The sequence below is a fragment of the Poecile atricapillus genome, chromosome 1 (genome assembly GCF_030490865.1).
Source record: "Poecile atricapillus isolate bPoeAtr1 chromosome 1, bPoeAtr1.hap1, whole genome shotgun sequence".
Lineage (NCBI taxonomy): Eukaryota > Metazoa > Chordata > Aves > Passeriformes > Paridae > Poecile > Poecile atricapillus.
This window is the reverse complement of record NC_081249.1, coordinates 71165646-71190137: the sequence shown is the minus strand read 5'-3', so window position 1 is coordinate 71190137 and position 24492 is coordinate 71165646. Positions and strand designations below refer to the sequence as shown.

General features: G+C 35.0%; 1 protein-coding gene across 5 annotated transcripts in view; it reads left to right on the top strand.

The window, feature by feature from the left end:
* Positions 1-24492, top strand: part of SGCG (sarcoglycan gamma) — a 107725-nt gene that overhangs the window by 43198 nt on the left and 40035 nt on the right. For 2 of the 5 annotated variants that reach the window (XM_058829204.1, XM_058829206.1), the window contains 2 exons: positions 10545-10739; positions 23446-23547. In XM_058829204.1, coding sequence (XP_058685187.1) covers positions 10545-10739; positions 23446-23547 — 297 coding nt within the window. Of the gene's footprint in view, positions 1-2198; positions 2299-10541; positions 10740-23445; positions 23548-24492 lie in introns of all 5 variants that reach the window. The other 3 variants (XM_058829202.1, XM_058829203.1, XM_058829207.1) reach the window with 2 other exon arrangements.

The window sequence follows — 24492 nt, the reverse complement described above, 5'->3', positions numbered from 1 at the left end:
CTAAAGGAGTTAACATCAGTGTTCCCCACTGAGGAGGTCTGGGAAACTTCTCTATATACCTTTTCATTCTGGAGGACGGCTTTGAAGAAATGTCCCAAATGAGAAAAAAAATCATTAGAAGGTATTTTGGGATAAATCAATAAAATTGATAATAATGATTTTTCTGTTATCAGGACCAGATGTTATTCATTCATGTTCAGAAGGCAAAAATGTCTTCTTGTAACTTTTTCTGGTAAAAGAAGCAAGATAGCACCAGATGTGGCTTCATCTTAATTTTCAGTCCCAAGAACCTCCAATATATTTAGGTATTGCTGACTGCATTTTAGGTTTACTACCACAATATATCCCCACTGTCCATTCTTCCAAGAGCTTGAGTACAGAGTAGAATAGTGACGAGAAACACACATAAATCTTCAAGTATTATGCAATTCCTATTCATTTTTATATGCAAACAGGAAGAATTTTGTCATTGTCAGAGAATACCCCCAGTCAGATTATCCCCATTTTCATATTTTGAATAAATAAAAGATCAATAATGTCAGTTTAAGCCAAAATGTAATCTTTGTTGTATTTAGAAATGGTTATAAAGGGATTGTAAAGGAAGAGTTACTCATGAATAAGTAAAATGTAGAGTAAGCAAATGGAGACTATCAGATGCTTGCAAGCAATTGGGGAAGAATGTTTTACGTTACAGCCATTGAACAGAATAATTTCCAATAAGAAATCAAATTAGAACTTCCAAAGGTATTGTATACATTTCCATAGTCCATTGTAATGCAATGTGAAAAACAGTTTTTCTTAAAGAATAAAGACAATGTCCTAAAAACATGTCTTTTCTGTAGCTGTCTCTCAAGTGCTGTAATTTTCTGGACTTGCCAGTGATATTGTAAATCTAAGTGAAAGAGGTTTTTCTCTGGAGGACAGTTGAGAGTTTAATGTACAATTGAGAATACAAGAATACTTCTGTAGAGCAGTCCTGGAAATGAATAGCAGACTCACATGTCATTTTCTGTCTAGCACTTTCTAGCAGGTCTGGATGTATTGCTTTTGCAGGCACAAAAGCTTGTGGTGTAAAAATATGGTATGAAGATTAAAAATTTGAATTTCATCAAGAGTCTTCATTTGTCAGTCCTCAAATTTCTAATACAAAACAGAAATATATCTCTAAACAGCACAGTATGTTTTATCTTTGCTAGAAATTTCAACTAATTTACCATTTGGAGATGTTTAAGAAAAGGCTATGGCAGAGAATTAAGAAAAAAAATAATCTACAAAGCTCCGAGCACATTCCAGATTTTTTTATCAATTATGATGACATCTTTTGTGCCCTACATGGATATCTAAGTAAAAACATGTATTTTAGTTATATAGCCCTATAGAGCTACTATGTGATGCAAAACAGTTCACTTCCTCTGTATAAGTTGATAAAACATTTTGCATTTCAAATGAAGAATTATTTGCTTTTATAAAAGCAATAAGTTTTTTCTGTGAAGAAGATTTGAAATTGAATAACACATGGCATTCTTGTTCTCCACAGAGGGATTTTATAATCTTAGTAATTTCCTCAAGTATTATTGACTTCCTTGGGTAGGTGGATACACAGCAAGATGTTGCTAAGTCTTGGTCTGAGTAAATATGTGATTTTAATTGTGATGTTTAACTTCTGATTTCAGCTGACTTTTGTCTTGCCTGACAATTCAATTTTTTTAGTAATAATAAAAAATTTGATGTCTGGGATAGAAGATATAATTTATATACTGTAGTATAGTAGTACTACTGTAGTCTGTAGACATCACATCTTTGTTTGATATTTGATTTTGTCTATATGAAATTTTATGAAAATTCTACAATTTGATGTTTTATTCAGAATTTTGGTCACCAAATTACTTGCCAATGACCTTCAGAATTCAATGCCAGACTTTTGCAGTAATTAACTATAACAAGGAGTGAATGGAAAGGCTTTATCTGCATACAGTGTAATGTGCACGTCTCTTCTGAATAAGGAAATAATTTAGCTGTCACCGAGTGAAAGAACTAAAATGCTAGTGAACAAAAACTACCTGCAGTAGATTATAGTGAAAGTTCTGTAAATTTGACAGCCACCTTCTCTTCATTTCTCTCCTTGAAGTGTCAGATTATACAAGGATTGCTTTGTAAACCTTTATTACTTGCAAGGAATGATTTTTTTTTTCCCCAAGGAAAGTTTTCCCAAGAGAAACCTTCCACTTTCACCTGAAGAAAAGCCCTTTGACACCTGGAAGGATCAAATTATCAGAATAAGAGAGGATACAGTGTTAAGTAATCTTACAATTCTTTCAAACTATCATTTTATAAATTAGAGTTGGAAAATTTATTCAACCTCAAGACATCCCTGTGTGTTTAATTTTATTTTGTCCTCCTTAGTGAGAAAGCCCTTTATACAGGAGACTAAATGCATACAGTGATTATTTTTCATAAAGACAGGATTTTTATTAAACTATAAGGAGACAAAGAAGGGTGATTCTCCTAGCCTTTCCATAAGAACAAGATGGCTCTCAGCACTCCTTGCGCATTAATATTTTCCTTTCTTCCACCTGTCTCAAGACAGATCTCAGGCAGATCTCATGCTACCTTTTGAAAGACTTGCCCATACAGACACAGGTAGTTAAAGTTCATACCTAGCTTAGTTATAAACACTTTCTTAAATGCACAATTAAAGAGAAAGAGGGATCTAGGGGAATGAATCTACTCTGGCTTGTGTTTCAGAGAGAGAAACCTCACAGCCAGAAGATTAGAACGTTTTCTGTTTTGCTATTCATGGCAGTACATTATGTATATGTGTATTATGTATATGGTGTACTTGCAGTTTTAAAGGAAAAGATAAATCATGTTGAAGAGCAGCTACTATGGGGGAAAAGTGTATTGGACTTCAGAGGGCAAAATTTATTTCACAATTAGGTTCATTAAAGCAAATTGTTCACTATCGCATTTTCATCCTCTACTCAAGGCCCATGAGATACCCTCTCAAAGGAGTTGGAGAATAAAAACTGTACTAGTAAGAAGAGATTAGTTACCTGTTGAAAGTTTGACTTTTAAAATGTCTTTGTGGTAATAAACCCTGTTGAAAAACACTGAATGACATTCAACAGGATAAGAGTGTTTTACATGCTGAAACAATGAAAGTTCATTATACAAAGAACAGTATGTAAGGAAACAAATGATCTTGAGACCATTAATGTGTCTTAGTCTTTAACTGTTAAGTGAAAACAATGGCTGTACAGACCTCTCTTTTCTCTCTTCTTAAGGGATTATTTCTAGAATTTGTAATAGTAGTGAGAGTTCCACAGGGTTTAAACAGTAGCCTCACCTGCATGATCATTCAAGCATTTCTACATCAGTTATTCTAAGTTCTTAGTAAAAAGTAATAATTGTGAGATTTTAATTTTCCTTTCATATTATGGTACTCAAGGTCACTTAGCTGTAATAGTGACTGAATTTCAGAGAGAAGGTTCCCTTTTCTTTTTTTAAATTAAAAAAAGTTTCAGGCATTTTGCATCAAAGACAAGTCTCATACCACAAATTAGCTGCTTCTTCAAATGCTCATAAAGTATGTAAAGATTTAAAATAATTTACAAAATTTACAAATAATTTACAAAAAGTCTATGTAATATTTTTGTGTGGTCTTAATTCTGGTGGGAGTAACATGATTTTATATTTTTTCTTACCTCATTCATGTTTTTGGAACTTTTAAAGGAGGAAAACAAATCAAATTGAGAGATAGAAAACACGGTTTAAAAAAATTTACTGTAAATGAGATTCATGACTAGACATATTAGACAAAAATGATTTTATATAGCATATTAATAATATGTTCTAATAGCAATATTGTATATTTTATATATAATGTATGTTTTATATATATTAATTGTCATTAATATTCATATAATCTTGTGCTGTCAGTGATGGCCTTTCAACTCTACTTAAAATGTACAAAGCTGTTAATTGTGACCATGTCATAGGTATTATGCAAATGTGCACCGCGGGGTATGCAAACAGTTAACTAGGCCATGTAAATTTCTTCACTGGTTTCCAAAAATTATGCTGCATGGATCCGGCTCTTCTCAGCTGATGACACTAGTTTATAATTCAAACTGTAATATGCTATATACAACACAAAAACTTCAACAAAGATAGGCTGGGCAAGATTAAATACAATATGATGGAAAGGCTGAAAGTAATCATAAAATTTTCACCTAATCATGAGTTTGATTTTTCCCTGCCTTTCTGCTTTTGTCCTGAAAGCTTTTCCATATGGATTCCAAAGGTTTCTCATATTTTTCTCTGAAGAACAGGATTGCCTCAGTTGTCTTTCATCTTTCAGTACCTGTTTCCTGTTGGAGTAATCATTGGACTGCTTCTGTGTTTACAAAGACAAAAGTGTGTGTGCCTGAATGCACTGAAGTGTGAAGTCTTGATGTACTTGTGATGTTCATACTGTAATAGTACAATCTACATCTAGCCCAATACAACATGCACAAAAAATGAACATAATATTCCTTGAAGATACTGTATGCAGAGCATAAAAGTAGCTCTCACTTGCCTCAGCTGACAGGTTGTTTAATTTCAGTTTGCAGTTTGTATACAATGGCACAAGAATTTAGTTTAAGAGGTTGAAATGGTCTTTTCACTATACTGTTTTTGTTTTGCACTATCACCTCTTTCATGCCCACACATACTGTGAATTTTCTTGCATGTGAATGCCACTTGCTCCCCCTCCCTTCCAACTGGAATCACAAAAGGCAAGGATTATGGCTTGAGATAAGAACAGTTTGCTGGAAACAGCAATGAGATGAGAAAACAAACAGTAACAGCAAAAATATTAACAAAAGAAGGTATAGGACAAATAAATTACTTCCATGGAAAGCATGCAACAATAAAAAACATACCAGATCACTTCTTCCCAAACATGTCTTCATCCTCTGAAAGGAATGCCCTTTTCCTCAAAAGACAGAGTGCCTTCTCGCCCACCCCTGGCTATGACCTGCTGGGGTACAGAAAAACATCAGGGTCCTGGACACACCCATTCAACAATGTCTCCTTCCAGCTGTCGCAAAAAATTGACTTTGTCCTGGCCAAAACCAGATCAAGAGGGAAGAGCAGATGGACTGATGACTGTTCAGGAAGAACATGCATAGTACAAGCACCAGTGGTGCAAATTTCATTGTGAAACCTCACCAGTTCTTCCGAACTCTGATTTGAAAAGGTTTTATTGAATGCTAATTTTCTTTGCTGAAAACATGAAATACTAATAATTATTAATAATTGTTATCAATATTAATTATTATTAATGTAAATATAGCTGGTTATTGGTATTAACCAAGTAGTTCTGTATTTAAATTGTTTTCTAATTGTATGTTATTAACAGCTGCATTATGACAACATGACAAAGTACTTGAGTGACAGTTCTGAACTGTGTATAAAGAGGAATTTTATTTGCATGAAAATAACAGCCATTTATGAACAAAAACAATGAAAACATATTTTTACAGTTGAAATATACTGAGATTAGTTATTTTAATTGAATTAATATTCTGTCTTCAGTATTTCCTACAGATAAATTGTTCCTGAAAATAGTACAAATAACATGCTTTCACTCAGGCTTGCTTTCGTAAGCGGGTTAAAGGATAAGTATTCAAATTTTAAAAACATGGCTGTCTTAAGTGAATGTTAAGTGTAGAGCTGTCAGAATAGCTGTTTGAACTTGATGCCCAAATTAATCTCTGTCCAACAGTAACATTAGTGATAGATAGTTTTTCAATGCCTTTCATTAATCAATATTAACATAAAAATCTCCGGGACCTCAGAATCACTCAAATGACAGAGACCAGTTTCTAAGCCTTGCATGGAAGAAGGTGCACCAGAGCTAGGGAAATGTTCTATCATGGTTATATATTTTTGGTGGACAATTATAAGTGTGAAGAACATACAGATCTTTCATGGGCAGCTCATATGTATTACTACAGGCATGAATTTCATGCCTTACATGCAACACACACGTCTGAACACATGGGAAATCTCATGAGGTCAAAAATCTGCAGTGTTACGGCTTGTTCATGAGTTTGATCTGTCATTTAAAATCTGTGAAAATCTTTTGGCAGCTAATTAGCATTCAGTATCTTGTTTAAATCAGCAAAGAGACAAGAAGTAATTTGATTTAAATGGATTCCAGTAAAATAGATTATGACATTTGGAAAGTACTTCTAAATAACAAACTATCGTGACAGGGCTTGATCCCATGAATTATGGCCAAATCTACAAAGATCTATAGGAAATGTGCTGATTGTAGTGGCCCTTGAATAGGAACACCAAGAAATTCTGCTTCCACTTAAGTAGTTTATTTGTAGTAGTTTGTTTATTGTGGTACTGCTGACCTGATGCAAATAGGACATTTTCATGGACCATTTGAAAGACTTAAAAATTTTCATTCTGAAATTCAATAGCCATTTAATCTGCACTGTAGGTTGCCAGTATTTCATAACTCTTGGTCACTGTGTGCTGCTTCCTTGTAAAATAACACAAAGATAACATTTACCAGAATCATTGTGCATTCTGCAGGTTTCTTGCTTCTCCAGCTAAATTGTGTACATCCAAGTGTCTAAGTCACCACTTCTGTCTTGGTGCCTGTTTAGAATGCTCCTACACAACTAGTTTCATGGTTATTCCATTTACAAATCACATTTCTCATTGTAGTACAAAGTACCTGTTGTTCTTCTTCCATGAGTCTATCTTGAATCTTGGCAGACTTCACAAAACAGCTATGAGGTCTGCCTATCTAAGGCTTTCCTTTCAGCCCACCTTTCTAAAACATCCCAGACTTATAAAAAGATTTCTCTCTGATCTCTCCAGACAGAAAAAAAAAAAACAATCTGAAATTGTTTTCTTATGTGATTTCAGCTCGTACAGAACATGTAAGTCAGTAGTGTGGAAAGTTGATTCTCCCAAAAGAAGCAGTCCAACAGTATCAGTTCTGAAAGGATTTCTGTTGTAATTATGCAATAGTAGGACACTAATTCTCTTAAAAATCATGAAATATTATTTTAGGGAGAAAATACTTCTCAATGCATTCAGTTGTCTAGGCCAGCACTGCCTATTTAGTATGACCAAAGCAATTTTTGGCAGTATTAGTAATGCTCAGAAACAACAGAACTGTTTTTTGACAGGAAAAAATAATTCATGCAGGGAACAATGCTGTGCTGGGAGATGTCCCCTGTGGAATTTCTGAAGGGCTGAAAACAATCACAAAACTCATAGGCTTTTTGCTGAAACGCATAATGGATTTTGACCTCACCTCATTAAACAGCAGTGCATAATACATTATGTATAAAACCCTCAACTCACAAAATAAACATTTTACAACAGGGTAAAAATGGAAGAGAGAAGAAGAGAAATCAGAAAATTCCTATCTTGTAAAATTACTGCTTTTGGAAATCATTCTGGTTGAAATGTCTGCAACATACAGGTATACACGTATGGGAAAGTCATCCCAGGCTCTCTCTTTCTCTTGATGGAGAGAAGTTAAGCAGTTCATTGGATGTCTAAAATTCACATCTAACATAAGTCAGATAAATAATTCCCAGCAGGGAGACCTATCTCCATTAACCATAAAGGGAGTCTGGGTTGACTGGCTCACATATTCAGGGCTAAATTGTTCATATCTAACGTTGTGAGATGAATTCCGACCTCAGAGACCACTGTAATGAGGCTGTATAAGACCATGAAGTTGCGACAATTAATTAACTCTTTGGCAAATGGTCTCTACTGCAAAATTTACATTGCAGGTGTAAGAAACAGAAACATAAGGAACAGGCAGAGCAGTCTGCCTCGTGAAGGGGGTGTGGAAGAGATGCAAACAAATTCACATGTGAGTACTCACCACACAGAAACCGGCAACCCTGACCACTCACCTGTGTACAGCAGGACTGGAAGGGAGCCCTTTTCCCCCACCACCCCCTGCACATGGCACCAGGTTGTAGGATAACCTCAGAGTCCCAGCCATGCCCCTCCTGGCTACTGGAAATATTAACCTTGCCAGTGCCAGGACATAGTTGTACTACTCATGAGCAGTTACTGCACAGCTTATTTCTCAAAGTTTGTCTCTCGTTGTTGCCACATAAGAGTTACTGTGTTCTGTTCTGTAAGTTATGTGTGGAGAAGAAAATTGTGTGGAAGGGTAAAGTTTTGTCTAAGCATCTTATGGAACCCGTTGTGTTGGAGTCTGAGATACAGAGTGTCTGCCCTTGTTTCTAATACTTAGTTCTAGGATCCAAAGAAACACTGAATTCCATATGACATGAAATTCATGAGCATGTTTTCATGGTGATACATGAAAACAAATGTTAAAGTTAGATAGGAAAAGTGTAAGTGTGTAGATTGGAAAGTTTCTTAAATCACTGGGTGAAAAAGTAGTTTAGAGAATAGGAGACAAGATGGAGGATTTAGGGTGTTGTCTCTTGTCTTTCTTCTTTCTTCTTCATGTTCTTCTCCTAGGGGTTTTTGGGTAGTAGTAAGTGATTGGAGAGAAAATACCATAGTGCAGCACACAGGTGTTGGGTCATTGGGTCACTAAGAAAAATAATTTAGTTGGCATCTGTTAATTGGGTAAATGGACATGAAGATCTTTGTTAGCCATTTTACCCCTTTTCTAGGAGCTAAGTGCACATAGCTCCTTGTACCTTGTAATGCTGATAAGAAAAAATAAACAACTGAGACCGAACAAGAGAAAACTGCCTCCCTCTCATCAATCTTCAGTTCAAAGGGAAAAAGAACCTAATCCAAAAGTCCATAATGAGACACTGTTATATGTATAAATGTCCTAATATCTCATGGCAGCACACAGTAACAGAGATTTCAGGTAAGGGGCAACCTCTGTGTGAGTAATAATGGTTTCCTATACAATAATTAGGTAGAAAACAGAAAAAAAATAATATCAACTTTATGATACAGCATTTTGTAATCAGTACTATGTTCTTGAGTAATCTACAGAACTAAAATACATAATCCAATGTTTTTAAACAAACATAGTTCATGTGGTGAATATTAAGAAAAATCTTGTGAATCTTGTAAACATTTTGCACTAATGCTAAGCCAAGTTATTTAAGAATCTGTAATTCCTCAGTAACAAGTTGTTATACTATTTTCAGCAATGAAAATATTTATATACATAAGTCTATGACCGAGACTGATAGCAGAAAAAAAAATTATAATATTATACCATAATGTCTTTAAGCAAAGTTACATTATGAACTGCCAATTATTTGTAATTTTTGAATATATATAAACAAGAAATTAATTTTTTTTTTGGTGGAAGTGCATTTGGTTGGGCTAATGCATTCTGTTCAATTGTAAGTGATATGGCATTCTCTGTCTTGCTAGGAAGCTACAGGAACAAAAGATGATATCTTTCTAAAGATGAGGGTTAGAACTGAGAGCTGCAAATGTGTTACAGACACAGGATGGCTCTGCAGGAAACTTGAACAGAGACAATGATGTCGTTTCATCATGTTTTGAAAGCTGTGTGAGCAGAGCATGGTGATCTCATTGATAGCAGGAAATTCAGAATTGAGAGTAGACCTTCTGTGAAACCTTTCTGAAGGCACTCTCATTGGAAGCATTATCTTATAGGAAACTGGACCAGGTTTTGGATGTAAGATGCCTGTGGACATACCTGGCTCACGGGAAGGGTTTGAATTTATAATACATAGTTTGTTTCTGACATCTATGATTGGGTTGTGGGGTTTTTTTGCTCTGTCTCGGTGTAAATGAGACGGATATTGCCCACTGTTGTTCTTGATAAGCAGCTTCAGCTGCTGAGTTTTCATTCTTTTGGCCAAAATTGTAAGCTTTAATGAATGGTTTGAGTTGTTGGTGATCCCTGTGCTGCAAAATTGGAAGTTAGTGAATATTCTCATGTTTTGAGGAAGATTCCTTTGTAAGATTCCTTTAAATTCAAGCAATGCCTCTTTGAGAACTGTAGTATAAAGATGTTTAAACCCAGTAGGCAATGTTTTTAATGTTGATATATCTTTAAATATGAATATCTGATAAATTGAGAAATCATTACTTCCTGTACATCATAAAGAATAATTTCATTCCTTTACATACATATTCTGAAGCCTAATATATATTGACATTCCAACTGATACACACTTGTGAGCTGTAGATTATGATATGATCCCATGAAATATTTTATGATGGGAGAATTAGAATATTATTACAAATGGGTAGAAAGTTTTGCCATTCTTTATAGGATGAAATAAATTTAAGCCTCCTGAAAACAGCAGTTAATGCAGTTCATATATTAAAACATCATGTTGCATGTATCAAAAGCTGAGATGTAAGTTGAACGGGGCACAATGAAAATGCTTTCCAGGTAAAATTTCCTAAGAGTTTCTGGTTCCCAGCTATTAGAATTATATCTTCATATTTTCCTTGGAGTTTTATACAAATATTGTCACTTCAATTAAGCAACTAAGCAGTTCCCTTTCTTTTTTTCTTTTACATAGCAGATGGTACGTGAACAATATACAACAACGACACCAGGCACGAGCCTAGAGAGGCCGAAGAATGAATATATCTACAAAATTGGAATTTATGGCTGGAGAAAGCGTTGTCTCTACCTGTTTGTTCTCCTCCTGCTTATCATACTAGTTGTGAATTTTTCTTTGACAATTTGGATTCTTAAAGTGATGTGGTTTTCCCCAGTAAGTGTCCTCTTTAATTTTCTATTCTTGTCTTCTCTTCCCTACCTCACCACTTCACTTATTTTGTATGTACACCAGATTCTCTGTAGGTAATGGATGGTTGTTTCTTCTCAACTGTGATTTGTACTTTGGCTGAAAGTAGGTTAGAAAAATCTGTCTTTGAATGTACTTCCTCATATGTAATTTCTTTATTAGTAATAACTTTTGAAATACTGAGGTTGTTGATGCCTTAAATTGCAGTGAATTCTAACCATTCTATGAGGATGTATTTTACTGTTGTCTCATAGTCTCTTTTTAGTTGCTGTTTTATAAATGTGTTTGCTATAATTTTATCTTATTCAGAATTCCTTAGTTAAAATATTGCTGACAGTTGCTGTGGTTTTTTAGCTTCTTTCTCCTATTTATCAGCATCTAAAATTTAACAATTTATTTGCCCAATTAATTACAGCTCGGAGGTAATTATCACTACTTCATGCTTGAGGCTAGCAGCTATATAATTCAGAAGTAAATTTAATAACTTTCCACTGTCATATATATTTTAATATTTATAATGTAATTTTGCATGCAGTAGATTAAAGGGTAAGTTTCAGAAGTCTGCAAGATATGGCTTTAGTCAGAATGCAATAAAATGCATCAGTGAATATTGAAGCTAAGCTAATTTGCTCCTAACATGAAGTTGTGATACACAGATGATTTGAATAGACTTGTTACAAGAAAAACAATAATAATAAATTTCTACAGCTCTTCCCTGGCTACTGAAGAAAGTTTCTGTTATCTATTATTATTACATCTCTGTCACTAAGTGAAGGCTACTTTTTCTTAATATTTCTATATTTCTATACTCACTAAAAAGAAAGTATGTTAATTTTAAGTCCTACTTACTAATACAATTTTTAGTGCTTGAATTCCTGTGAAGGGTCTTCCCCTACATGAATTCTTTACAGCACTGTTACTGTCATACAGATTACAGTGCAAAGCATCTTAAATCACATATAATTTTTCTCTTATGCAGCTCACATGGAAGATATGCTTTTAGTGCCTGCATGTCATAAGTCACAGAGAACCTGAAAAACTTATAATTGTTTTCTATGTGGCTCAGGGTTCTATAGTTAAGGAGTTTTAAAAAATATTTTATGTTGATTTCATTTCTACATATGAGCCTGCATATTCTATGATACCAGTGAGGACTAAAAAAAAAATAACATTAGGAAGTCTACTTATAGGAATGCCTATCTCCTGTGTGGAAGGCACCAAATGCCTTGATCTGCTGAGGGACAGTGCCCTTCTGCTTTTGCAGCAAGAGCAGTGGAGTAACAGCTCTAGCAGTGCAGGTTTACATCTTTTCACAGAGTGGGCTGTGAACACCGTAATTACAAAGAATTTCCTAATTCTGTGTTAAAGAATCTGTATGCCTGACACACATGCCCAATTGGATAGTGACTTAGCAGTAATGCCTTCATTAATTTGGGAGAATTTTAGGGAAATACTGAAATTCAGATAAATATCGACTGTAAATACATTTGTGCAAAGGGCACATGTATGTCACAGTCCTCAGCAAAAGTACATGTGACATTGCTAAGAACAGAGAACTTTTTTACTGGGTGTTGTTTTAGTGGACTACATCACTCAAGACAAGAAGTAACTGTGATGATACCAGAAATAACGCTCAGAGAATCTCAGAGAAGCACTGGTAGCCACCAAGTCTAAGAAAAATGTAAAGTGTTTATTCAAAGTCTGGAAGTATAATTGAAGCATCACACTCCTCCCCTGTGTCTAAGGAAACACCAGTTGTGAAGAATTAGTGTAACAGTTATAAGAAATTTCCAATATATCGTAAAACACTTTTCATGATGGAATTAAGCATTTATGTGTCCAAGTATTTTGTTACTGTTTCAAAAATGAGGTATCAATGTAGTGTCAGAATTAGATTTTTATGATTTGTGAGTTCCAATCTTGACAAGTATTTGCTGTTTAGGAAATGAGTGGATTCTTGGTATATCACACTTACCCAGTTAAGCATTCCCATGATTGGGAAGAGTTTAAAAGTAATAGTGAAATATTATCCTATCCAATCATCGGTTATTTAGCAAATATTAATATGTCAACTGTGATAACATTTATATTTATTAATTGTACTCTAAGTATATTGTGTAGAGATTATAGGACTTATTCATAATAAATATTGTATTTTTAGCTAGTACTTTAAAAACATTTGGTCCTAGTTTTAAAAAAATTCATTGAGATCACTCTTAAAAATATCACTCAACAATATTTAAATATTGATAGCTAATAAGATATCAACAGCTTTTTTTGTCTGTAAAATAATACAAGAAACAAGTTGTATTTTCACTAAGGTTGATAAACATATTTAGAAATAAACATTGCAAACATTTTAAAATATATTTTTATAGTAGAGTCCTGAAGAGAGTTTATGCTGAAGGAATACTTTAAACATAACATGACTGCAGTGTATAGTTTCATTAGGAAAAGAGTTTTTCAGTAATAGGGATGTTGGTGCTTTAGTGATTGTTTGACATGGTTCTATAGCACAGCCCTTTATAAGCCAACTCAGAGCTGACAGAATGGTTATTTAGACATCAAAGTTTCTTTTGTTGTACAAAAAGTGTTCTCTTTTTCTATAAAGCATTTTTGTCTCTTTCATTAAGTAATAACTTGCAGTATACAAAAATCAATGCTATGTCTATTCAGAGATCCAGAATAAAATAATAATGAAATTATGAACAGAGCTTTGTCCTAATTTAGGGACAAGCTTGAAGAAGCTCTGCCATTGAATTAATCCATGCACACATGTCCTGCCTTAACCCCCATAAAACCAGACAGGGTGATAAATACTAGCAAAGAAGCAAAGCTGATAAAGGGGAACATGAACCAGATATAGATATGCTGCAAGATGAATAGATTTTGATCTCCTTGCAAGAATTTGGAATGATGAAAGACAAACTTTTCTAAGCTCTATTGTTTGAGAGGCCTTCAGCATCAAATGTAGATGACTAAATTGAACAGAATTTCATTGTTTCATTTCATTTCATTTCATAAAAGCTAGACTAAAAGAGAACAACCTGAACAGAGACTATATGCCTTTTCTCATGCTGCCCCAATTAAAAAACATATGGGCATCTCCAAATTGTTCTCAGTAATTCAAAGATATCAGCTGTGTCTCATTCTTTTTTTTCCTTTTCTCTCTTGGAGTTCAGAAGGACAGGGTCTCAATTTATTTTTTTGGGGGGAGATGAGCAAAGAAACCTGTGAATTCATTATATTCAGCTGTTTCAGGGAAGGCATTCAAATTATTATGCCTTGAGCTTGGTGAATAAGGTGAAACAGAATAATTTAAAAACTAGCATTATTTTTGCACTGAAATCATCTTTAAAAAAAAATTTGGGTTTTTTCCCAACATATTCCTGGACAACGTACCACATTTTGCATGTAATGGAAATTTGATATTCTGTTTTTAATACAATGAGATTTTCTGAGCACTAAAGGGGACTGCTAGTTTTAAGAGTTTAGAAAACTAAGAGTCTTAAGGGATTTAGGGCTGGAAGGATGTCAGAAGTCCTGTGGACAATTCTGAAGGATCCAGTAGGTCTGAAAGAGGGGAACTTCTATGTCTCTGGTATCTGCTGAAAGACAAGTGTGGCAGGATGGAAGCAGTGAAGATTTCCAGAGGGTGTCAGCAACAGCTTCTGAAGAGGACAATTAAAGGTGGCACCCAGCTGGATCTGCTACTCACAGGATCCCGTGTGAGCTAGATCTGAAGGGTAAAGTTGCCCAGAAAAGCTTGGTCAAGTTTATGGACTGTACCCTCCAAATGTAAGAATGATCAGTCCTGATACTCAGGAAGATAAACATCCTGGCTTAGCTAGGCAGGTTACTTCTGATAAAGCTTCAATGAATAAGCAGTATAGAAGAGTTGGAAGCAGATACGGGCTACATAGAAGAAATTTCAAAATAATGTCTGAGCCAGGAAACGTGTCAGGCTTTCTGTGTCAGGAATGCCAAAGCTCAGCTTCAGTTAAGAATTACAAAGAGCAAATGGCAACAAGATGGTGTGCATCCATTGGTGCAGAGAGAACTGATTCTCTTGCAGCATCATCCTCTGCAATGTTTGAAAGGTTTTGGAGACTGGAGAGATCCTTGATGACTGGGGGAGTGCAAGTGTTACACTTGTCTTTAATAAAAGGGGCCATGGGTTTACCAAGGGTGAATGATGCCTGACCAATCCGATTGCCATTTTATGATAAAATGTCTAGAATTATAGATGATGGGAGGAGACAAAATATTATTTACCTTGACTTCAGCAAGGCTTCTGACTCTCCCACAGTATTCCTGTAGCCTAGTTAGGATATTACAGCCATGAGGAGTGGACAAACAGGTAAGTATAAAAACTAAACTGCCTGGGTAGTTGGACTCAGAAGGTAGATACTAATGTGTTGTGGTCTGTATGGAGGGCAGTAATAAGCATTGCAGTTATCTCGTCTTGGGTCTTGTCCTTTTCAAAAACTTAATCAGCAACTTGGAGGAGATTACAGAATGCTTGCTCACTAAATTAGCAGGTTATACCAGTTTGGCAGTACCATTCAGTACTTCCAAGGTTCAGGCTGGAGGTCCTGGACTAGCTCTAGTCCAGGATTGCCATGCTAGGTCTCTAAAATTCAGGCACGAAAAATGCACCTGATCAGGTGATTACCATTCATGATGCTCTAGCAAATCTTTTTCAAAAACCCCTCAGTAATTCAGATATTGTATTATTTAGGTTCTGCCACATTATAACACATGAATAGTTGTGTGACAAAGATTATTTCTAAATTATTTTAGCCTCTGATAGAGAAACCCATGTTTTCCATGGATTTTAGTGGATGCCTCGGCTATCATGATCTCCTGGAATAAGGAAGGAAATTGCACTGTATTTCATTTTGATATAAGGACAGATAGTAATGCAACTACAGTGCTCGCCAGGATAACTAGTTGCCTTTCTTCATTGTGGAGTTTCCTCTGACAAAAATTTTAAGCTCACTGTAAGAGAAGCAGACAGGTCTTTATGGTTTTAGATGCACTATTAGTCAAACATAATTAAAATCTGTGCTCAATCTCAAGTTCTCCTGCCATCCATGTCAAACCTTACTGGGGTTTGAGTCTAACAAGAAGAAAGTCCTAATACTAAGCCTTAGAATAACCCCCAAGTCACCTTATCATGACAGGGAGTAGCTTGGTCTGTGAAGGGCCAAATCAAACAGTGTCCAGTGTCCAGTCCAACTATGCATATCCTAAGCGTGGTTCTTCCTAGGAACATGGCAGACGTTTAGCCTGCTCTTGTGCCTGCACCTCAGCTGGACATAGAAACAAAGGCAATGAGGACTGGGAGGGTTTCTACAAATTTAAGATAGATTGTGGGCTTTTACTTTCTCTGTTATGCACATAACTTTCTGGCACTGGAATAAATAGGGTAGTTGCCACAGTTGTACAAAAACATACAGGGTTTTCTAGATACTGACAGATGTTTCCTTCCTTTGGCCTATTTTTAATTAGGGAGTACTCTACCTATGCAGCCATTCCCAGAAACTTCTATCACAGACATAGCACTCTTCTAAACTTCTGGGGTTCCCATTAAAAATTAATATAGGCAAAGTATTAAAAATTATTTTTGAATTATTTTTCAAAGTTTTCTGTAAGGCAGTAGTAATTTGTTGATGGTTCATTTAATATGACATGTTGAAAAACAAACTATATGTAATCTTTATATATACATATTAGTTGGCTGACAATGAATGGTCCTGCTCTGAATCTGTAAGTATAATATGTATTTTGAAATTAAAAAACTGATTTTGTAATAAAATATTTGTGTAAACAACTGTTTAAGCACTTGATAAACTCAGGCACTGAAGATGGAGGGAATTGTTTAAGGAAATACAGAAATATGAAACTAGGAATATAATGAATTAAGAAAGCAAAATTTTAACTGCAAATTAGTTAACACTTTCTGACAGTGAGCCTTAATAGACTGTGTAATAGCACGCCTTATTAAATTGGAGACATTCAGTCATTTGGAACACTGAAAACCAGAGCAGACAGCGATGAAAATGTACAGTAAAGAACACTTACAGCAAGAGTTCTCCTCACTAAAGACATACATGAGTGAACTTGTACTGCCTTTCCATGCATTTTGTGGTTAACAGTGGGTGCTCCGTGGAATTAGTTGCAATTTGGGGAATGTTGCATTACCTTAATACTCAAATGAAATAAACTATTGAATTTTTCACAAATTCTCATCCAAATTTTCATGTCAGAACACAAACATTCCATAGTTTATATTCTGAATAATCCTAAACAGCTGTATTTTGCAACTTTCCTAGTAAGTTAAATACAGGTTGCCTCCCATCAGGCTACAGTCATTCCCATTGTCTCTATCAGACAAATATTTAATTATTTTATGCAAAGAGTAATAATTGAATAGAGAGATATTGAGCTACTTACTGCAGAAGGCTGTTGCCAAAGAGAGACTTTTCAGTAGTGATACATATTTTAATTTAAATATATTTTTTTAAGTATTTGATTATTCTGAATTATATCATAAATCATGTGTATGTAAAAGGATGTAAAGGAATGCCTGTTTTAAGTCTACTGTTGGAATAATTTATAATATTAATAAAGAGCTACAGTGAGATTAGTGTGTACGTGCAAGTTTAAGAACTGGATTTAAGAAAACCCTTTTGACAACTTTTACAAATCAAAGGAAAATATTTAATTCCATTTCTTTACCTGAGTTGCATAATTTCAAGTGTTAATATAATAAAATTATTTACCCAGCTTATAAAAACCTAATTCCTGAATAAATTTATGTAGCAGTGGGAATTGCAGTCTATTTCTTCATAGTCTGTTTTTCTAACCCAGGAGATGTAATGCCAGATGTAATGGTATTTTTTAATATCTGTGCAGCATAGAACCAAATCCAGAATTTGGTCCTTGCTGAACAAGGAAATGAGGCTAAAACTGAATATGTTTTGAGAATATATTCTTTCTTCTTGAGTTTAATTAACTCCTGTTTTAATTAATACTTTAAGTAAGGAAGTTTGTTATTCTGTATATCAGAACAAAGATTAGAGAGGACCTGAAAATACCCTGAAAGTATGCATCTTAAATATGGATCCTATTTTATGAAAGAAATGTTGTAAAAATAAGCAAACATTAGTGGTTTGATAATTTGCATAATTCATAGCTGTTTTCTTACAAATCTATTGAATTCAAAGTGGCCATCTACTTTTCTAAATCTCAAGATATTATCTACCCACTTTTCAGTGTTGTCTGGGAGTGGTGTTTTGGTCTGTATCCAGCCCTAAGCCAGGTGAGACTAACTTCTGTACCAGGAGTGCTTGCTGTTGCCAAGGGCTCTGATTTGACCAATGTCTTTGACTGAAATGACTCCACTGTCATTTAAGCAGATGAGTCAGATAACCTCTGTCTGAGCCCAGCAAACAAGTCCTTGCAACTGAAAATGAGATGAGGCATCAGTAATGTTATTATACCGAGCACGTACTTAGCTCCAAAATTGATATTGTAAGTCAAACAGAGAGTTTCATCAGATTCATTACCAATCCTGTTTTGCTGATTGCTCTTTAACAATCTCTACCCACAGTCCTATTATCTCAATGAAACAGTACACTCTTGTTTGCAAGGCAAGTTCTCTAAATAGTAATTGCTGCAAGAAGTACTGCAGTGCAAGCTGGATCTATAAAGCCATTAATTGAACTAGCTTTGAGGCACAACAAATGATGTCTTGGCCTGAACTTGCCAAGGTCTTTCCCTGATCTGGCCTAGGAGGAGGATGTAAGGATCCTACAAGAAAGAAAAGGATTTAACTGAGTGGAAATGCTGTAGCACACTGGACCCGACTCGAATGGTCTGGGCGGGTGCTACCTTGGAGATAATCGGCATGAGGTCCAAGGGTGATGATAATAAAGAGGGACAGGCACAATTGAGTGACCCAAAAAATAACTTTAACAAGAAAACAACAAACATAAGCCAGACATGGTCAGGGGATGCATACAGAAGGGTACAGGGTATTACAGTAATTTACAGATCCTAGGTTAGGGGTGGAGTTCAAGGGAAAGGAACCAATAAAAACTTGGGATTAGGTGTATGTAAAATAATGCAGCAAAATTTACCCAATAATAACAAAGAAACCGTAGAACTTTCTAGCACAGTTAACATACAACTTATCAGGGGGCATTGTGGGTAATACTTTACTCTCCACAACTAGAAGGGTTTTTCCCATGGCCTTCCATCAAGACTTTTATCAACCCCATCCAAATGCTATGTCCTTTCTGCTCTGAAGTTTATATCATTACCAGTTTCATTCAGCCACTACAGCATGTATGGACTTCTAATATAAAGAAAGGTTGAATGTTCAGGGAGTAGATACTGCAAATCAAACATGCTTTTAACTCCTGAGCTACTTGATTTGAATTGAATGTGTGTTAAAACTAATGTTGGAGTCAACTTTTGAGACTTTTTTGGTGTAACCATGGTAACATATTAGCTGTTACAGAGAGCAGAAGTTCAGTTTCTCTTATTCAGAGGAATCTGAGCTCTGCATTTGAGTCTAATGCTGAGAAGGTGCAGAAACAGTGATGATGTGATATGGTATGACAGATGATATGGAGAGTGGTTGGCCAAATCTAGTGAGCCAATGTTTATCAGTTTCACTGTGGGTAGGAAAATAAATGCTAGAAATGCTCATTTTTAAATTGAATTAATGTTCCCCATGCCTCATGCCCTCATGCTCATTTCTAAGGGCCACATGCCTACAGCAGCAGACTTACATTGTCATATTCCTGGAATATAAATCCCAAATAAATTACCTGAAGCTTTTTTGCTTCCATATGCCATAGGCAGCAGGAGGCTCAGCTACCAGAGAGCAACTTGCCTTGTGTGCAAGAGCACTAGAGCTCTTGTTTTCTGCTTGTTTTCCACTCCTGGAAGTCTGGAATCTGTGTTTAGAGTCTAAGAGAATGATAACATATCCAAGATGGTCCTGCCATCCAGGTGTTACACCACACAGTGCATCTTACCTGTGATTCTGCAGTGGTGGCTACTCAATTTCAGCTGGTTTGGAGTATCCCTATGTAGATAATACGCTGAAAAGCTGGATGTCAAATGTCTTTTAGACTAGGACTTCTCAATCAAAGTCTTTTGATGAGCTTTTATGAGTATTCAGAGATGGAATTTTTTTGGTAGAAGGCTTTGTCTTTGTTTCTGCAAGCACTTATCTGCTTGGAAACATTTTCAAATTATGAAAAAATGCTTCTACTGCAGTTGAAGACATCCTGTTGCTGCAGTTAGAGTAAGTCAGGCAGTTCTGAAATGAAAACTGGTCACACCTTTGTGAACACTAATGCTAAGTTGCATCTTCGGTGCATAAGAGTTTGGCAGCTGCCAGCAGTTTCCACGCTAGTCAATTCCTTGCAGCAATAAAACCTGATTGCTGTCTACAGGGATGCCATTTCATCCTTCCCTGCTGTACAGATGTGTCCCTGCCTTGCTGAGGGCTTTAAGTAATTACAAAATGTGAGTCTCAGCTACATCTGTATGTACAACAGCGTGTTACAGCTCAGGGCCAGCAAACTTGAGCAGTGACAGTCACCAGCATCAGGATAACTAGGATCCAGACTTGGCATACATCTCCCCTGTTTAACGGAGCACTTCTTTTTCCCAACCCTAAGCAACAGCCTGTTGTACAACTGCATCAAAGTCCACATCTAACTGTTATTGTGTCCCTTTCCTCAAGTCAGTAGAAGTATTTTTATTCAATTATTTGAATAGGAACAGAATCGAATCCTTGAAACAGAAAGCATGAAGTTTGTTCATCACTGAGGAAGCCACAATACTCAGTAAATAGCAATTGGTAATGTAAGCAGAGTGGTTGTTGAGAGAACATTATGTCTAACGATTATGCTCTGCCTTTTCCTGGAACTTACCATTGGATCTCAGTGCATTGGGGTGGTTGTTTAGTCTAAATCCATCTCTTTTATATTCCACATAACTTTAATCTCCCAGTTATAAAAGGGGCATAATAGAATTCCCCTATCTCATTGTACTACATAACTCAGTCCTTTTACAATCTTAAGATGCTCAAATATCGTGTTACTAAGAACATAACAATTGTTTGCAGTCACAAAGGTAATAGAAGTGAGGATCATTATATAAAATCCACATTTTTATTGTTTGCATGCATGTTACAAAGTTTATGTTTTTCCTCACTGCTAGTTATTTATGCACATAACCCAAATCTAAATTTCCCTGGGTTTGCACTTCCAAGTTGTCAGTGAGAATGGATAATAAGGCTGTTAGGTAAATATGTGAGAATGTGAGCTTTGTGTCAATCCTTAAATTAAATATCTGATGAAGAAAATATGGCATACTGGAGGATGTACTTATACAAAGTAATCTTGAGGGATATGACTGGATTTACTGAAAAAAAAGGAACTTTTAGATAACTTGAAAGTGCTGAGTTTTATCATGTGGCATACTATTCTTTAGGTCAAAGACATTTCTTTGTCTATATAGCATTTTTAGCAGTAATCATTGCTGGGGAACCTGAATCCATTAGAATGAGTGTGCTGAGTAAATTGCATCATTTTCTTCCCATATAATTTTTTTTTTTTGTCTACTAAAAATTTTTTCCTGTCAAAGCCATGACAGAAATTGTCACCCAGGAGTTTGTTAATTTTCTCCAGTTTTCTTCAGAGCAAGAATTAATTGCTACTTCTTCCTCTGCCTTCTTAAATTCAGATTTGTCAATGTCATTTTTTTTGTACTTATTTCTAATATACTATTTATCTAGGTCATTATATTCCATAAAAATATGCAAACTGTTTAAACCTCATAGCTAATATAAACTACTTTCACCTGATGGGAAAATGTATGACCCCAGAGTTAATTATCAGACCCTAAATTTGGTTAATAAAAGAGGAGATACTTATTTCTTTATAATATCCTGATATTTCACATCAGACTTCTCAAAAGCGTTTGTCTTAAAACCTGTGTGTCTTTTTAATGTTAGAGTGTTGCAGATTAGAAAAAACTGCCCATGGTCTGCACTAGAAAAATGTATTTCTAAATCAGTCAGTGCTGGCTAGGAATTGTGATTTTTAAAGCTTGTCATAGGTATTTTTTTAGTTTTGCCTTAAGGGGTGTATCAGTATATACTGGGTACTTTCAAAGCTTTGCACTGGTCTAGAATTTGGAAACCATATCTGTTTTCACTAAGAAAAGTCAGTACATTGTATATTTCAAAACAGTAAAATATTTGACCCCGAAAAACAAATTCCATAAATAGCTGCTCTAAAAGCCTCTTTCCTGAAGCAAATCTTGCTGAGAAAGAATCGTGGTTGTACTTTCCAGCGGAACGAATGAACATTTCTTACCTTATGGAATAAGCAAAACTTGTTTCCGTCTTTGTCTCCTTTCAGGCCTGCTAAAAAAATAGCTATAATTTTTCATTGGAGGCTGGTTTGATATGTTACTTAGCATTACATATATACATATATAATCTGATTAGTCAGAACATATATTTGAAAGCAATTGCCATCTCTTCAATCGTAACTTTTATCAGTGGCAAGCATAATTCATTAGATGAACAGTTTATTGATGTATAATTGGTGGTAATGTATCTCATCCACTTATGTGGAGAACTACCTGAAAACTGTTTGGAGTGGAAATACTTTTTAGGGTTTATTGTTTTTTATTTAGCCCTTCCATCTGCTCCTTGTAATTTGCAGCAGTTGTCTTGAAATATTTTCATGTGGCCAAATTGGAAGGCTTCATTTTTCTTTTTTCTTTTTTCTTTTTTTTTTTTCTTGGCAAGTTTTCTGTCACTCTTTATGTCAGGGAAAGGGGTGAATCCTTTACAAATTAGCTAAATACCTGTGAAAGACCTTACAGCTGAAGCCTGAAAACCCTAATGCACTCACTGTAGTAATTCCTCACTCATTTTTCACATTATCAATTCTATGATAATGATGAAAGGAAGTAAAAAGAAAGAAAGAAAGGAGATATCAGCTGGAAAGAATAATTGGGCTGAAAGCTGGAGGGAATGATGAAGAAAGGAGCTGAAAACTGAGAAGCAGGTGATAGAGAAAAAAGTACATGATAATGAGATATAGAGCCTTGACCTACAGTTAAAGGAGAGAAAACCTAAACCAATGAATTAAAACTTAATTAAAAAGAAGTAATTGCTGAAAGTGAAAGCAAATAAAAATCCCTCTTTGCCTATTCTGTAGGCTTGCATTATTGATTGAATAAACCCTGAGATGTTAATGTAAGGTTTTTTATGTCTGTACTCAAATGTAAAAGTTTATTGTTCATTACATTTTTAGAAGGCAAGTACAAAAGTTGTTTCAGCACAGTCAATACAAATACATTTCTTTTCAATTTAATAACTATGAAACTGTATTTCCACTCCACACCCTCCCCCCCCAAAAAAAACCAAAAACCACCTAGTTTCATGAAACCTGCAATTTCTCACAGAAAAAAAAGAAGGAATTTTCAAAATTTTATATGCATTACTATTTGTATATTTATCAGTAGACTAGAGGCAGGCAGCTCTGAAAATGTTTAATTCATGAAAATTACACAAAATAAATACAGCAACAATAGTAAATTGTGCATAATTGTCACATCTTCTCCTCAGACTGGAATGGGACACCTGCGTGTTACAAAAGAAGGCCTTCGACTGGAAGGGGAATCTGAATTCTTATTCCCTCTTTATGCCAAAGAAATCCATTCGAGAGTGGTAAGTGGGTAATCTTGGAATAATGCTAAATAAAATGAATGAACTTCTGAATAGTTGAACTTCCCATGATTTCTGTCATGTTAAAAAATATATATGTTTGTGAATGTACATGTATATCTGTATACACACATATTTCTGTATACTTTACAAGATCAGTGTTACAATGATTTGTCAGAATTAACATTTATCTCTTAGGTATGTGATAAGCAGCTCAAACAGGAATTATAACTGCTATCATATGTAAGTAATGTTAAAACTTGAGGAGCGTATAGAAAGGTTTTCATTCTTTTTGGTGAGATTATTTTTTAATACAGGCTTCTACTAGGAAACTGCTTGTTTTCTTTATTCAGCCACTACAGAATAGTTTCAATATCTCTAAAATTAGTGGATCCTAATGGAAAAGTTATGATTTCTCTAATATATATCGGTTTTTTCACTTTAAAGACAATGCCATGAAATATATGGCATGTTTATATATTCATGTGTATAAAATTTACAGGTCTAAACGGAAAGACTTAGTCTTTAATCTGGTTTATCTAGATAGAAAAGTTTGTTGTTGTTATTGCTAGTGAGGTAAAAAAAAGAACATCATACTTGGTCAAATATTTATCAAAATGATTAATTTTAAAATGTCACTGAAAATGGAAAAGGTATGGAAGTTTTGGGTATAGGAAAAGGAAGAGAGAATCTGATTTAGATTTTGATTATCCAGGGGGACGCTGAAACTTACTCCAGTGAATTTTTTGTAGAGAGATAAATAAATAAATTATCCAATAAAATTAATATGTCCATAGTCCAATGTCTCACAAAATAAAGCTTTATGTTTTGTAAATATCATCATCAACCAGTGGGACGTTTCATTAAATAAAATACTATTCAGTGACAGTAAAAGCCAAATATGGCTCTCACATCCTCAAACATGTAATTGAGAAGAAATAGCCAGCC